At 34.7% G+C, this 16,228-nt stretch overlaps 1 protein-coding gene across 7 annotated transcripts in view; it reads right to left on the minus strand.

Moving 5' to 3' along the window:
- Positions 1–2,893: 2,893 nt before the first annotated feature.
- Positions 2,894–16,228, minus strand: part of LOC110999109 (stress-activated protein kinase JNK) — an 82,291-nt gene continuing 68,956 nt past the window's right edge. For 5 of the 7 annotated variants that reach the window (XM_045632988.1, XM_045632990.1, XM_045632987.1 and 2 more), the window contains 8 exons: positions 10,970–11,073; positions 10,572–10,731; positions 5,990–6,119; positions 5,360–5,557; positions 5,139–5,273; positions 4,802–4,931; positions 4,021–4,304; positions 2,894–3,566 (listed from right to left, as the gene is read on the minus strand). In XM_045632988.1, the coding sequence (XP_045488944.1) occupies positions 3,396–3,566; positions 4,021–4,304; positions 4,802–4,931; positions 5,139–5,273; positions 5,360–5,557; positions 5,990–6,119; positions 10,572–10,720 (1,197 nt within the window). In that variant the 5' untranslated portion in view covers positions 10,721–10,731; positions 10,970–11,073 and the 3' untranslated portion in view covers positions 2,894–3,395. Of the gene's footprint in view, positions 3,567–4,020; positions 4,305–4,801; positions 4,932–5,138; positions 5,274–5,359; positions 5,558–5,989; positions 6,120–8,166; positions 8,294–10,571; positions 10,732–10,969; positions 11,074–16,228 lie in introns of those variants that run through there. The other 2 variants (XM_022268013.2, XM_045632992.1) reach the window with 2 other exon arrangements.

A 16,228-nucleotide genomic window follows, 5' to 3' on the forward strand; every position in this document is an offset into this window, starting at 1 on the left:
TTATGAATGTCCAAGGAAGATGCTTTGCGGACAGCACGTTGACGGAATCTGATTTCCGGCATCGAAAAATCACGCCGCTAAATGGTCGGTGGTGATCTCCCTCTGTCATCCAAAAATCGAGTTGGACGCGAAAAGGCCCGCAGTTTGGGCCAGCTAGTCATCTCCGGTATTGGCATCACGAGATATCGCCGCTTCTGACTATGCATTCTTAAAGCATTCTCGCTTTCGACGTGAGGCCGCCTTACAAGAACGTTTAAGCCAGGGCTGAGACTTGCCACTGATTGGCACCGCAGAGAATGTGCAGTAGTGCCAAATGCGGCGATAACCCGAAAAGCAGGGCCGTATACTGTACTCCGGACAACACAATGATCCGATGAACCCAATGGCGGGTTAACAGAGACTTGATAGCTCTCCGTATGTGAAGTCTGCAGAAGATCCAACAAAGAGGGTTTATGACCACCCACATCTGGAGTTCGCGTAAGCGTGAGGACCATTTGTATCAGGTCGTAGGCTAAAGCAAAGTCGTGAAAGGACCTTCCCGCGTAATCGGTGGTTTAAGAAACGTTTCAATCGGCATGATGGTCGTTAAAATCGCCAAATATCACGACTTTAGCGGTAGGAACCCTTTCGAGCACACACTTCATGACGATTTTCTAAAAGACAATTTTCGAATACGAGTTACTTGAACAATTATTTTAAATCTGGAAATGTTTAGGAACGACCCACGCGGTTGGCACCCTTGAAGGCGATAGTGGAACGGATCCAACTCAATCTGCATCTGAGATTTCTGCGCGTTAGTGTTAGTGTCAAAACAACATTGAAGCACTTGCGTCAAATCAGAAAGATAAACACGACACGTTTCGGGTCGACCTGAGTACTTCAACTACTACTAATCTGTTTACTAATAAAAATATTCCTCACAAGATCATAAGATGATGACTATTTGGTAGACTATAAAGAATGGCACAACAGTGAGGGCAGATGTCAATTGTCAATAAGTGCAAACAATGATGGAGAGGCTCACAATACGCCAAGCAAGAATGGTCAACACAATCCCAGAAGGCTTGCAAGTGCCTTGCCGGCCTTTTAAGAATTGGTACGCTCTTTTCTTTTATAAGGAAACTGAAAACAAAGCTTAGGATAGGTATTGATGGGATAAAATTAAAGTCACTTTTATAATAACCATTTCAATTTATTCAGTTAAAATATGAAATAACTTACGTGTACAGTAAAAATAAGTTGTTTTAGATAGTCATCGTTTAACTCAAAGATTACCGCTAAGCGCCGCTCGGCCTGCGTCAACATCGCTACAACCTTAAACCTCACGTACTAAAATACAATCTAAAGATTACATTATTGTAATTTGCATTAGGTACATTTAACATATAAATGGACATTTTGGACGTACAGTTGTGAACTTTATCTTTATATAGTGTTAAACAGAATGCCCCATAGATAGTATGTACTTCACTTTCGTTCCATTCAGCCTACTAGATTCCTTAACACGTATTTACATTCTTAATTAAACTTTTGTATACGTTTTATATTAAAGATTATGATATACTATAAATAACGATACGTTACAAACGTTTTCGTATTCGCGATCGCCGCCATTTTGGATTCTCTATGGAACAAAAGTAAAGTAACATGAACAAGAATTCCAACTCAATCTATCTATTGCGACCTTCTGATATGAGTCGGATAATCAAATATATCGAACTGCTAAGTGAGGAAGAATAACTGATTAACATTATTGCTTATTTTGCTTTCTCAACCATTTAGCGCCTGTCATCTATAGCTAATAAATTGTGCTATTTCATGAAACCATCCAGTGTGACCATCGTCATCCATTTTCTCTTAAATTTATTATTATATCACCTAGTGAGGTTTCAAACAATAACCTACAGTGTCCCTCACACGTTGCCTTATCGTCTGTGGCGATAACCAGAATGACAATCGTTCAAATGACAGTTAAATGATACAATTTTCGGAACTAAATAAAATACGTTCAACGATAGAGCTCACGATAATTACGTATTTAGAGTAAACTGTAAAAGCAACGTGCGAGGCGACCTAAATGAACTACTTAGGTAAAAATGTACTTAATCATCTACTTATACAGTCAACAACTCAACTAGGGTCTACTTACGAGAAACTATGAACATCACGTAATCCCGACTGACTATCTCACGAAACGAAATAAACACCTAATAAAACATATGTGCTATAGTTAGGACTAAACGCAATTTAATATAAAAATGTCCTAAGGGTGTATCGTCATCCAATACGTCTCACGATACTATTTACGGCATAGAATGGCTGTACCAAAAATTCGTAAGAACCGGCAGTTCATTCAGTAAATAGTCATTCGAGAATATTGCAACTTTAAAACAATGATTGCACAATAAAATAACAATAAACGATAAATCAAAGCCCAAATTAGGTTCATTAACAAAATATTCAAATTCAGTCCATCCATTTCGAAAAATCACTAGTAAAAGGCACTGTTCGACGCAAATGAAAAGAACTCGAAAGGATAGGAACTAAAAAGGTTATGTTATTATGAGTAGACTTCACTTACCACGGAATTCGAGTGCAGAAGGAAAGCGTTTCAATAAAATAAATGCGGAAATTTATAAAGCGTTAGAACCTGCTTGGCACTCAGTGAAACACTCAGAACGCACGATATATAAATATTAGCCTACGTCAGTATTTTGAATTAAAAATGAATTTTTTGTCTATGAATAGAGTAAATGTCAATTGTCAGTTATAAAACATTTCAATGTATATTTAATTTATTTATTATAGAACCGTTCAACCATTCAAAGACACGAATTTAATTATTATCTCTAAGTAATAAAACAAAAATGTTAAAAGTAAGCTGACCTGCCTTAAAAAGATTTATGAACAAGAATGATACAATATAAATAAATTGAAAAGCATCTAAATAATAAAAACATTAACTCTAGTCCAAAGCCTGTAAAAGCCATTAAAATTGCGCTAACAAAAATAATATTATTCCCTAATTTATTGCGAATTTTAAAATAAGTTTCTAAACCAAAAATACGTGCTTTCCTTCTGCACGTTTTAAGATAAAAAGAGGAAAAGACTACAATAGACGAGCCCGGAGCCGGATGAGCTAACCTAGTCGCATTTGCACTCTATCGAACGTATAACACGTTAATAGTATATACAGGGATTTGAGACTCGACTATTGTCCTTGCACGTCCCTTACATCTCAGCGGTCATTCGGTTGAAACCTGTTCAGACAAAACTCATTTAGGAGGCCTAGAGATGTCGCGGTACTAAATTTTAATATCAAAGTATAACCTCCTTTTAAAACTGGCACGAACCACAGACCAGATTAAAATAGAGAGGGGGAAAGTGAACGTCACCTATGCGGTGTGGGCAGGCGGCGCCAGGTCGGCGGACGCCAAATGCGCGACGGCGGGGGTCGCGGGGGTCGGGGCGTTGTACTCCACCACCTCCTGGTAGATGAGCTGCTTCCACTGATCCACCGTGTGCTCGCGCTCGTCAACCGAGTGGTCGTACGCTGCGGGGGCGGGCTGAAGACATTCACGTAAGAAATTATTAGAAAAAACAAATTTACATAATAAAAAAATAATTAAGTACTACTCTAAATCCAGTCCGTTAATTTATATTCTTCGTTTACTAAGGTAGAACAGAGGAATCACATGAGCCCTGTTCAGAAGGTGACTAACCTTTAACTCTTATCATGTATGAATATCTAGCAAACGTTTAGATCATAAGTGATCCAATTATTTTCTTAATTCTCAAATAAAGTCATCATTCACCTTGCACAAAAAAGATATTAGCATCAAATAAATAAAAATAGAACATGTTTACTATGGAATATAAGCTACAGCTAAGAAAGCTAAGTATATTCATTTTCCTTGAATTTATCTCTTGGAGATTCCCTACATTTTAAATTATAGATAGAGCATTGATATCGAAATCATAAGTCTTTGGAGACAGCAACATATGAATCACAAAACTTACCGCATTAACTTCCCCCTCGTCATACCAGACATTAATGTATGGATGTAACAATGCTTCGTCCACAGAAATGCGTCTCTCCGGGTCGATGACGAGCATACGTGAGAGCAAATCACGAGCCTGGGACGCCTTCAACCGGTTATGCTCGCTACTGTCCGACGGGAACAGGATATCCGGGAATAATCGCTCGAAACTATATCCGGCGTAGCGGGGCCGGTTCTCCACGTAGTTGCGTACGGTGGGCTGGAGACGGGCCATGAAGGCCGCGGAGGGCGTGCCCAGTTGTTCTAAAACGAATTAAAAATACAATTAAATGACATATAAATTACATAGCAATATAGTTAGAAAATATGAAAGCTTTAAACTATTTTTAAATTATTATTAGTCGCACTTTTGTATTGAAGTGTTACAGAGCGGTACTTCGTTGCAAAAATTGAATAACATTTACAAAATTAAATGAAAAGGAGGGCAACTGGCGGCCTTATCGCTTTCGGGCGATCTCTTTCAGGCAACCACAGTTGAAAAAAAAAGAAAATATATTAAATTAACGTAACCAAGAAGTGCAAAATACATAATACAAATAGTTATATACACACAACTAATACAGGAACACTAAACTAAAAAAGGACAAATGAAAAATAAATAGTAAATCACAAAACATGAATCACGAAAATTTAGTTAGTACGAAAGTTAAAAATATAAATATATAGAAATTAAGTATGTCTTTATTCTTATTCATGAAAAACATATCTTAATACCTATATCATCAAAATTCATATTATACCTATAATCTTATTCCATTGATCGATGTGGTCTGTCCCAGGGAAGAGTACTCCGCCCCTTATCATTTCTCCCATGATGCAGCCCACAGACCATATGTCCACGTTCTCCGTGTATCCCATGCCCAGGATCACCTTTAAACACCACGAATGAAGTCAAAACATAAGCTCGTATTGATAAGCAGAAGTAAAAAATATAAGTATATATAATAACGTTAGCTACAGGAACCAAAAACCCACTTATCCGTGAAAGCCTAAGACAGGCCGACTGCAAATATATAAAAAAAAAATCGCCGCTTCTTTAAGAAATTAATATGAAAACGAAACATGGTGAACGCTTACCTCTGGTGCGCGGTAGTATCGAGTGACGACGTAAGGCGTCATCATGAAGGTGGTGCCGGCAGTACGGGCCAGACCAAAATCTAGGATCTTCAGGGTGCAGTCACTTTTCACCACAATGTTGGACGGCTTCAGATCCTGAAAATTTATATAAATATCGAAATCGTACATAGTAGAGATTCCAAAATCAAGATCATTAATGCCAATCATGTAAACATTCATACCCGATGTACGATTCCAGCCAAATGCAAATGCTTAATGCCGCACAGCATCTGGTAGAGGAGATAGCTCATCCTCTCGTGGTCCAGGTCCATCTGGATGACCTGGCAGAGGTTTGCGTCCATCAGCTCCATCACCAGGTAGACATCCTGGAACTCCTCCAGGCTCTTTTGCGGTGTGAATGCGTTCAACAATCCAATAATCTGTAACATAATATTTCCTTATACTTTTCTCAGTATTTACAGCACTTTTGTGGGAAATCAAATAACGCATTTACCAAGCTTTGAAACTGTGTATTCAAATAAATTTTCAATTGTTTTTGTTAAGTTATCTAATAACTAATCTTTGCTATCCGCAGTAAACACGTTCTCTCACCATAACTGTTGTTTGCTTTTCAAGAATAGATTCGAATCGAGTGCAGCTCGGGCTGTCATAGTCAACTCGTTATTTTATGTCATCTCGAAAAAATGCTCGACTAATAGACAATTTGTTTTACTTTTTCTGTTATCTGTATTTTACAGCGTTTAAAGAACTTCCCTTTCTTAATTTTAATATGAAACGAGTATATTTATTAAGGTAATGTATTTATTTTAGCACTGTATATTATCTGTTAGAAGTGTATATAAAATACGTACATTTTTATGATTGACAAGCTTCATGAGCTTAAACTCGCGGTAGGCGCGCTTCGCGTGCGTCACATTTTGAAAAGGCCGCGACAGCTTCTTGATCGCCACGTTCTGTTGCGTCACCGTGTCGTAAGCCGCACTGTGGACAACACATTCATTTAACAAACCTTTATCCCTCAGTGGGTATACTTCTCGTTATATACGTAACGATAATCCTTAGCACGAACTTTGGAAGTGCGGTGCATATATGGAATTTAACGGAAGCACGAATATACATAGCTCGTATACGCTATCTTCACAGTGCTTCTATATTTGATACTGGCCTATAAATAATAAACTAATTACATTTTAGCTATATACCATATTCATGACAAAGAAGGCTTTAGGAAAACGAGCTCAATTGATGTTAAGTGGACACTCACATTAACAGAAGGCTCGCAAGTGGGTGGCCGGCCTGTTAAAAATTGGAACGCTCTTTTCTTGAAGAACCCAAAGTCGGTTCGGAAATACTCCAATAAGCAGGTTCCACATGGCGGTACGGACGTTGAGGTGATACGGACTGTATTTTGTATTCTTCTTTACCGATGATAAAACTCGGAAGGTATTAGTCCGAATAAGTTATTCGAACACGTATTAAGTTTATTGTTATTAACTGAAATAGTCCCATTAACGCATACGAATACTTGAAATACTATAAAGTTCGTGCTAAATTTTTGTCGGTCTGTATTAAGGTATATCTATACTAATATTATAAAGAGGAAAGGTTTGATTTTTTGTTTGTTTGTATGAATTGAATAGGCTCCGAAACTACTTGGCAGATTTGAAAAATTCTTTCACTGTTGGAAAGCTACATCATTCCTGAGTGACATAGGCTATATTTCATTTTCAAAAAAAATAGGCATCCTTACTAAAATTACGATAACATTAACATTTGTTTATTATTTGATACAATTCTAACAGATGGCGCTGAGTTAAAGGTAGTTTAGTTTAGGTCCGTGTCGTGGTACCAACGTTTCACATAAGTTCTCCTACGGTTTCCCTTGATTAATTTACTACTATGTAATATAACAAAAACCTTAGCCACAGCAACGCTTGGCCGAGTCTGCTAGTATATAATATATTTTTCAATGGCATTGCATTGTCAAATAAGTTATTTTGCAGTTTAAAGGAATTCAAACATTGCATACACTATATATGCCATGCTGGTTTTCTCATATGAGTTTTATGACAGAAATAATAAGTATTTAAAAAAATATATATATTAAGATAGTGAATATAGTTATTAGAAACGTTTAATGAGTTTTCCAAAGGTCGTAAATTCTTCATAAACGAAATAATACATACACTTATTGGAATCATCTATATTTTAAATTTGTATTCATTTTTAAAGAACATGAATAACGCAGTTCATCAGACCTACCTGCAGTATAATTAGTCCCCGCTATAAACTTCATATGAATGTTATAAATACTTACCAATTACTAAACAAAATATATTTAAGTTTAAATTTGTAACTCAAATTATAGTTAATTTTTCTTCCATTAAATATACACAATACTTATCTGGCTGACAACTGCATTAAAATAGGTTTGTACATAAATACTTATTTTCTTATACACACATACTAAATATTATAAACACACAAAAGATTACAATATGATTAGATGAAAAGCCATGCAACAAAATATAAATGGTAAATGGGTTAAAATAAAACTTAGTTAAAATGTTTTTCAAGGATTATAGATGTTATTGCATTTGTATTTCAAAACTTGTAATTTAGACGGATATAATTGAATTTATTGTCAAGTTAAATTCTTACTTAAAAAATCATTGGGACACAGTTGGCCGAAACATACAATTTTTTTTCAACGAATTAATAACTGACGTAATATTCCCTTAACCAATTCAACCTTAACCGTAAAAGGAAATTAGTAGTTAATGTTATGTTTACATCCAAACTATATTGTCATTTTAAAACGTAACTTCAAACAAACCCTAAACACCAAAAACAATTTCCAAAATACATCCGGAACCCTTAACCCGCCAAAACGTGAGAAATTGAACACCATCTGGTCTTGCTACTCGTCGTCGATCGTTAAATTATTATTAATTAAACCGCGGTTAACCGTTAGTAACGCGATTAGTCTGTAAACCAAAGCATGAGACAAGCAAGCAGCGAGGCTTACCACACCGTCCCCTGAGCTCCGGCGCCGCGTCGGACCAGCTCAGTATACCGGGTGGGGATCGAGAAGACGGTGTCACCGAGTGTGACCGAGTAAAACTGAACCATTGTACTTGCTTTAACTCGATCAGCTATAAACAGAAACATATTACAGGAGATACGAGGCCACAGATAACACGTACAAACATTTGGAGGTTACTTCAAATACTCTCTCGTATTTCATACCGTTGTGTTAACCCGTTTTCATGGGTTTTGCCTTACTCATTTCTGAGATCTGAAGTCAGTCCAGTCCTACGTCTGGAGGAGAATTGCCAAATCGGTTAACTAAAGGTATTTTTTAACACAGAAAATATATAAAAAATGGCGTCGTCCCGTGTGGAGACAAATTAAAATAATATACAAAACAGGTTAAATGAACAATGAATTATGCATGATTTTATAATCGCTTTAATAAAGAGATTTATTATTATGATTGTATATCTCAGGTTCAAATTTAATGACGTGGAATTAGTGATACCTTGATGATCTTATGTTCCAAAATAAACGTATTTTATTTTAATAATGAATAATTGTATTATATTTTATATTCTACTGTTTAATTGTACTAACTAACTGTTATTTAAAGTGACATTTGTCTTGGGCGTATTAAAAGCTAGAACATTAAAAAGTATTTTCCTTAGTCGGACAGTATTACATAATCTTTCAAGTTCTTATCGATTCGATGTTATGCAAAGTTATCGGTAACCGTAGTTAGGTTAGCTTGGACTAGTATTTCCCAACCATTTTTGTGCCATGCCTACCTAAAACTCTTATGTAACATACATAATGTAGGTATATATAAAAAAAATAATTAAGAAGAAATTTTAATGATAGGTTTTACGAAGAAACCACTTGGTTAACGGAACAATAAGTAAATTTTCAAAATATAACGAAAAACTGAAATTCAAATTCCAAATAATTTTAATAAAGATTCTTTATTAATTTAGTGAGATTCTTGCGCATGATGCTTGCTGCACATAGATTTTATATTGCAAGTTTTGCCTCAGCTTCGATTGGCCCCCTGCGGGAATGTACTTATAGGAACATTTTCTACGTTTGGAAACACTGGATTGGACCAATTTCAGTTGTTGTTATGTTGCAAATATTATATTAAACAATGTTACCATTTCTATTACCTTTTTACAGAAACCAAGGTTTTGTATTTTTTAAATCGTTTTAACAATTAATAACACGATTGTCAATTTTAATAAAATATATTTTTGTTTAATTAAGATTTGGATTTCGTTTGATCATGTATTATGAAATAAGAATAGAAATAAGTAGAAGACATGAGTCTTCTACTTATTTCTATTATAAAATGTAGTATATATGTACAACATATAGTTGAGTCAATGCAATTTATTCCAAAACCCATTCACATAACAGTTAAGTAGTCGAAGTCAAAAACAGGATTCCTCCGACAGGAACCAGCAAATAATTCGGTTTCCCCCAATATATGAAAAAAAAACCCACTATTTATCTTTTTCTATTAATGCACTGGCTTGTTTTCTGTTTTATATACTAATATTGTTAATCTATGTAATCTGTTTTGGCTTTCTGTATTGTCTTAGTGTTTTGTCTTATAATATGTATAAGTATAAGCTGTTAGATTGCTTATAATTAAATAAATTAATATTTATCAAAGTACATTTCAAGATTCAACATTGGCAAGAGATTTGTCTTCTTTATATTATCAGCACTTAGTTTGGGGAAATAAGCTTTTTTTGTATTATTAGTTTAGCACTCATGGAATAGTTGCGCTATATATGTGCACTGAGGTGTAAATAAATAAAAGAAAGCATATTCTTGTTACAAAGATATTAATATAAATAAAATTCAAATAAAGTGCATGATTTAAACGACCTATTTTATGTTTAAATAGGCATGCATTGACAGCAAACAAAAAATTGCATAAATTTGTTGAAAATAAAATTATGAAAGTATTTGCATGCGATTTCCTACTTTAATATTTATACATAAAAGCTTATGTACAAAGCATTTCATAATATAATAGTACAATTTATATAACATTTTCTCAGAATATTAAGATTATAACCATTTTTGATTCTTGTGAGATTTAAAATCATTTGTTTTCTATAATTATTTCAAAAACTTAGAAACTGAATAAATATTTTAATAAAGGCTCTATTGAGAGATTTATGAAAAGGTAAAAAATAATGCATGTTTATACGAAACTACAATTTAACTTACTAAGTAGCCTTTCATCTCAAGCCTCTAAAGTCGGAGATTCAATAAATGTAACTAAACAATTATTAATTCATTAATTCACAATTTGTGAATTTATTAATTCACAAATTTCCATATATATCTAAAGATCAGCTTGGGTATCTTACACCCATGTAGTCTCACCATACGATTCCCTGTGCTCCGGAGCCAATAGGTTTGAGGTTCTGGTAGCGCTTAAGAATGGTAAAGCGTGTGTCGCCCACCTCGACCGTGTAGAAGTGAGGATGGCGCGGCGCGGCCGACATGGCGCTCACTGGGGCCGCGTGGGGCATCTACTACCCCCCTGAAATGTAGATTTCATCATTAAACAATCACTGTAAGCTCCTCTATACTACACGCATAAATCAACTTGGCACGTCATTTGGCGATAATGACAACAATAACTTAAAAATAGGATAGCTTACATCTCAATTTATACCCGTAATATTATTTTATTGCAAATATTTGTTTATAATTTGATACAATTCTAACAGATGGCGCTGTCAATATAAGTTTCTACTTATACTTTAAAGGTAACATACCTTAAAAGTTCTTCAAAGTAGAACAACTGGTTTCCATGAAGTTTTGACGATGAGTGAAGATAAGTGGCGCAGGCTCGGTGAATTAACTTGTACTACTGCTGCGTCTGAAATTAGTTTATAATTCATTAATACCTTTGAAGCTCCATAAATGTACCATGAAAAATCTAGATTTATTGGATAATACAGAATAGAGAGAACATTAATTATATTTATTCAGCTGTAAAGCCAGGTTAAAAATTAAGGACAGACTACAAAATATTTTTGATACGTGTATAAAAGATACCTAAATTAATTAATTAATTTTGACTTTGATCAGATCAAAGTCTCTGTCTTAATAAGGCCTTCGATGAGAACGATAACTGGATATTTCAAATTAAGCTATTGTTCCGATAGGAAATATAAAGTGTTATTGAGACTTATCTGTATAAAACATGGATATAAAAATATTGCTCTTATATGTCAGTCACGTGACTTAAAACAGTCACAGATTAGTCGAATCGATTATGACATACCTAGCTAGTAAAAAAATATATTATGACCTATCTATTCCTAGCACTACATTGTAGTTTAATTTCGACAGAGACAGTTTTTGATCGAACAAATAATATGTATGTATTTGTGTTAATAAATTTTTTTTACGTGTTTATCATCTGGCATGGCATGACTTGGTACGTCAAAGGAACTGGCTGCGACGCCATCTTGTTTAAAGAAGCTTAATGGAGGAATATTAAAATTATGAGTGCTTAATTAGAATTTTTAAAGCTAATGCTTAACAGAATTGAAAATAACGATTTGTGTAGGCTCTATAGTCACTAATGAATAATCTGAAACGGTTTAAAACCTGTTACTTAGGTCACTATTAAATACACAAGGAAACCGGCTGAAACTGGAATTTTTGTTGGCCTCCAGTAGTGGAGAGCCATTACAAGAAGAAGAAAAAGGGGGAAAAGAGATAAAACCATGTGGAATATCCTTTTAATATTTAATAAACAAACTGCACAGAAAAATAAACTTTATATGAACATTTTAATAACATCATTTAAAAGACGAAATGAGACATTAACGCGTTTATAAAAATAAATTGATAATTTCGCAGTGCGAAATCTCTCGTCAACATTTGAGTGGCAATTTGGTAGCTCAGCAATATGGGGTATTTTTACGCTTAAGTGATTAGATTAAGTCTTGTTTAGATCACATTAATTTTATGGTGATATCACTCCTCGTCATTTGTCAATCTTGTTAACTGAAAAAATAGAAAACAACAGAGTGTCTTCCCATAAATTGAGAATTTTGTTTTTGTCTTTGTCTTTATTCTATTATATATCTATGTATCTAATTCTATTATATAATTATAATATTAATAATACTAATTTCATCCCTATCCTTACAGCTGCCTGTTCGTATTAAGGTAATATCGAGGCGAGGCACCTTGTGCTTATTAAGTAAAAATTGTGTAACAAAGGCCACCGAACCGAATCTTCTTGGTAAGTAATAGTTATATTTATTGCTCTCTAAATAAATAAATCAGTGGCACTACAACCTCTTTTGGTCTTGCCCTCAGATTTCTGAATCTGTTTCATGATCAATTTTTAAATCTAATAGGCAAGTAGGTGATCAGCCTCCAGTGCCTGACACACGTTGTCCACTTTTTGGGTTAAGACATGTCGGTTTCCTCACGATGTTTTCCTTCGCCGTTCGAGCAAATGTTAAATGCGCACATAGAAAGATAGTCCAGTGGTTCACAGCCGGGGATCGAACCTACGTTTTATTGTTGTCTTATAGTGAACAGATGGTAGGTAATAAAGATTTGTCTTCAATTACTAATATATCTTTAGTAATTGAATCAAGACTTTGTTTTCATAACTTAATAGTAAAGGAAATTAAATTTATATCTATTAAAGACTATGTAATAAATAAAGGTTAGTGCAGACGGCCTTATCGCTGGAATGCGATCACTCCTTTATCCAAAGACAGCTAAGAGAAGTCCAAAAATAATAGAGAAGAGGAAGTAAAAGTAACTGTGTAGCTACAATATTCAAATTTAATGACGTGGAATAAGTGATACCTGTCTATCTTATGTTCCATAATAAACGTATTTTATTTTTTGTTATTTTAATGAATTCGTATCATTCCGTTATATACAAAACAGGAGGCTCGCTTGATGTCAAGTGGAACCGCCGCAACGGACACTGTCAATTCCAGAGGTCTCGCGAGTGCGTTTCCGGCATTTGAAAAAGTGATACGCTCTTTTGGTTGGTTAGTAAAAACTTCAATGGGCAGCTGATTCCACATAGTTGAAGCGCACAAAAAGTGCTTTTAAAAAAACGCTCAGTTGTGGAGAATTAATCCTCTGCAGCCCATCCCGCAACTCGCAATTCACGTTTCAATCAGCGCAATACACGATAGCTTAAAATTAAACCCACATTCATACGATGTAATTTGTTGTAAATGCTTCAAATAAACTCTTTCGCGAAACATTCATTCAACCCATATACCCTTTCATATTTTAAGTTTATTTTTTTATAGAAATGAAATTGAGGCTAAGTGCGCAGATCGTTGAAGTTGGAGCGAATTGGTGTCCGAGTGATATCTTAACGCATTATTAAATATCTTCGGCCGCATATACGATATATACACACATGGTGTAATGGTTGCAGCTCCTTACAGACATTGTGTAAAAAAAACTTGGCGATTAAAAAGAGTGGTGGAGAGTTTATTGCCAGTTCTTCTCTTCAGTTCTTCTCTTCCGTTCTACGCCCTTGATTTGAGAACTGGCAGTAAATGTAAAATTAAAATTATTTAATGTATATTTCTTTTTTTTGACGTTCATAAGTGTACATTATGTTACCTATAGTAGGGGAGCCCAAGAGGGGATTTCGGGATTTACTCAAGCGCGGCAGATTAATATACAGGGGGATACCTTGTACCCGGTTAAGTACCTCCACCAAATATGAGGCCCATATATAAGGCCGCCCGTGAAGGATACAGGATCAGATTAGTAAAAAAAAATTGATCATCAGACATTCTCGAGCGCGTCAGATTAAGGTAGTGTGAGTTAATAACATCCTAAAAAGTGTATATTCCACTAATCTGACAATTTGAGAGTGACGTAAAGAGAGAGGAGGGCAGCAAAGTTGTAAAAAAAAACGTCATCTTGACATTCTCGAGCGTAGCTAATTTTTTTTTTATTTTGAATGAAATAATTCAAGAATATTGAAAAATATATAATCTGACGATTTCCGCAAGCCGAAATAACAAAATTTCTTCGATAAAGTTCGTGCGATAAACGCGTGCAGCTGCGTGATGCCTACATTTCCTTCTCCGCGTTTCCCTCAAAATTAGATTTCATGTGAATTTGCACCGATTCGGACCGATAGATTTTGAGAAATTTTGAAAAATCTAAAAAAATAACAATTTGTTTTTTTGAAAGTGCTTTTTTGCAATAACTTTTAAACGGCTTTATCCATCAACTTCAAAAAACTAATCCACCTTTAAGCTTGAAAAACGACGTCGATCGCCACGAAACTGGTCAAAATCGGTTGATTCGTTCGAGAGATATCGTGAACGAAAGAAAACCGAAAAAAGTGTTTCTATCACATAACTTCGACATTTCATATCGGATTATCGTTTTTGATGAAATTAAATAATTAGAGCTTAAAAAATGCGTTGATCGCCGTCAACCGCGGGAAAATTGCTTGATCCATTCAAAAGTTATTGGGGTTTGAAAATTTCAAAAATAGTGTTCTATGAAACTTCTATCAGACTTTCGAGCTGGGAGAACTCAAACGCATAGAAATATTATTTCTTTGAACTCAGCGAGCTCATAACTACAATTTTAAGCGCCCAGGAATGGAATTGCAGGGATGGCCTTTAGCGTGAACCGTTTTTCTAATATTTTTTTTGTCAGATCAGGCAAATCCCTCTAGATAATCGTCAGATTATGAGACAGTACGTTTAGAATATAAATCTGAACCATATATATCTTAATCTGACGCGCTCGAGTATTTCAAATTGGCGAATTTTTTTTGCACATTATAATAATGGCTGCGAGTTTGCGTCAGATCGAAATCGTCAGATTATTGAATGAGAGCTTTTTTTTTGGTGCACTTAACACCCCCTTAGAAAACCTGACGCGCTCGATTAAATTTTTTTTTTTTTCATTTTTAACCCTTACGTACAACCACCCCCATCATGCAAATGATCAGATTAACATACGTACATTATTAAAAATACGTAGGACATTGATGCTATCAATATCTGACGCGCTCGAGTATGTCCATGCAACAGTTTTTTTTTACATATTTAAACATCTATAGCCGCTTTCCCCACCGATGAAAAGGTATATATCATATAACATTTTTTTCTTCTTATCATCTAAGCTTTGCAACCCAATAGGTCTCCACGGCGCTCGAGTAAATCCCCATTTAGCATCGTGGGCTCCCCTACCACTATATGATTAAATGATTTTTGATTTTGATACATGAATGCTGGTTCAATACAGTTTGATTTCTGAGGTTTAGAACTATAATTAATCAAGTTGTTTTATATAAACGATTAGTGTTAATGGAAACGTAGTCTTGCCAATATACGCCACAGCTAGTATTTTCTTGTATATGTTATAATAGCTAAACTGAATAATATATTTTTGTAATAACGTTTCCTTCATTAATTCCATTTAGAAATAACAATAAACTAATTGTTTTATGTTTATAACGTGTTTTACTAAACTCAATTTAACCTTTATTAAAGTACTATATATGAAACCAGCAGTAGAATTAGTGTTCTACGTACTGGTACGTATATAAATTACTTATATTTGAAAAGCGTACCTTTTACGATACTGTTATTAAACTTAAACAATACTACGAAGATAGGAAGTAAAACATATAAGCCAAAAGAAATTCAGTTGAGAATCGCAACTTCGTGAAGCGACCGACAAGTTTTTACATAACCGCTAAGAAACTTATTTCTTGAGTATACGTGACCTATAAAACATAGATAAGTAATGCTTATAAAAATGCCCCAGTTTTTTCTGATGAGAAATAGAAAATGTAGGAACTATAATATTTATTTAGATTTTATATGGCTACGTTTGGCACCTTATCAAAACGATTGTTTTTTACCATTCCCCTGACATGTTTGTATTAAATTTGTATTTTCTGCGGAACTGGTTACATCCAATATTAGCTTCTTCTTTGCTGCCAGGGAACCAGCTGCCCATTAAGTATTTCCTCAGATTTAGGGTCCTTCAAGAGTGTA

This window comes from Pieris rapae, chromosome 21 (assembly GCF_905147795.1).
Source record: "Pieris rapae chromosome 21, ilPieRapa1.1, whole genome shotgun sequence".
Taxonomy (NCBI): Eukaryota; Metazoa; Arthropoda; class Insecta; order Lepidoptera; family Pieridae; genus Pieris; species Pieris rapae.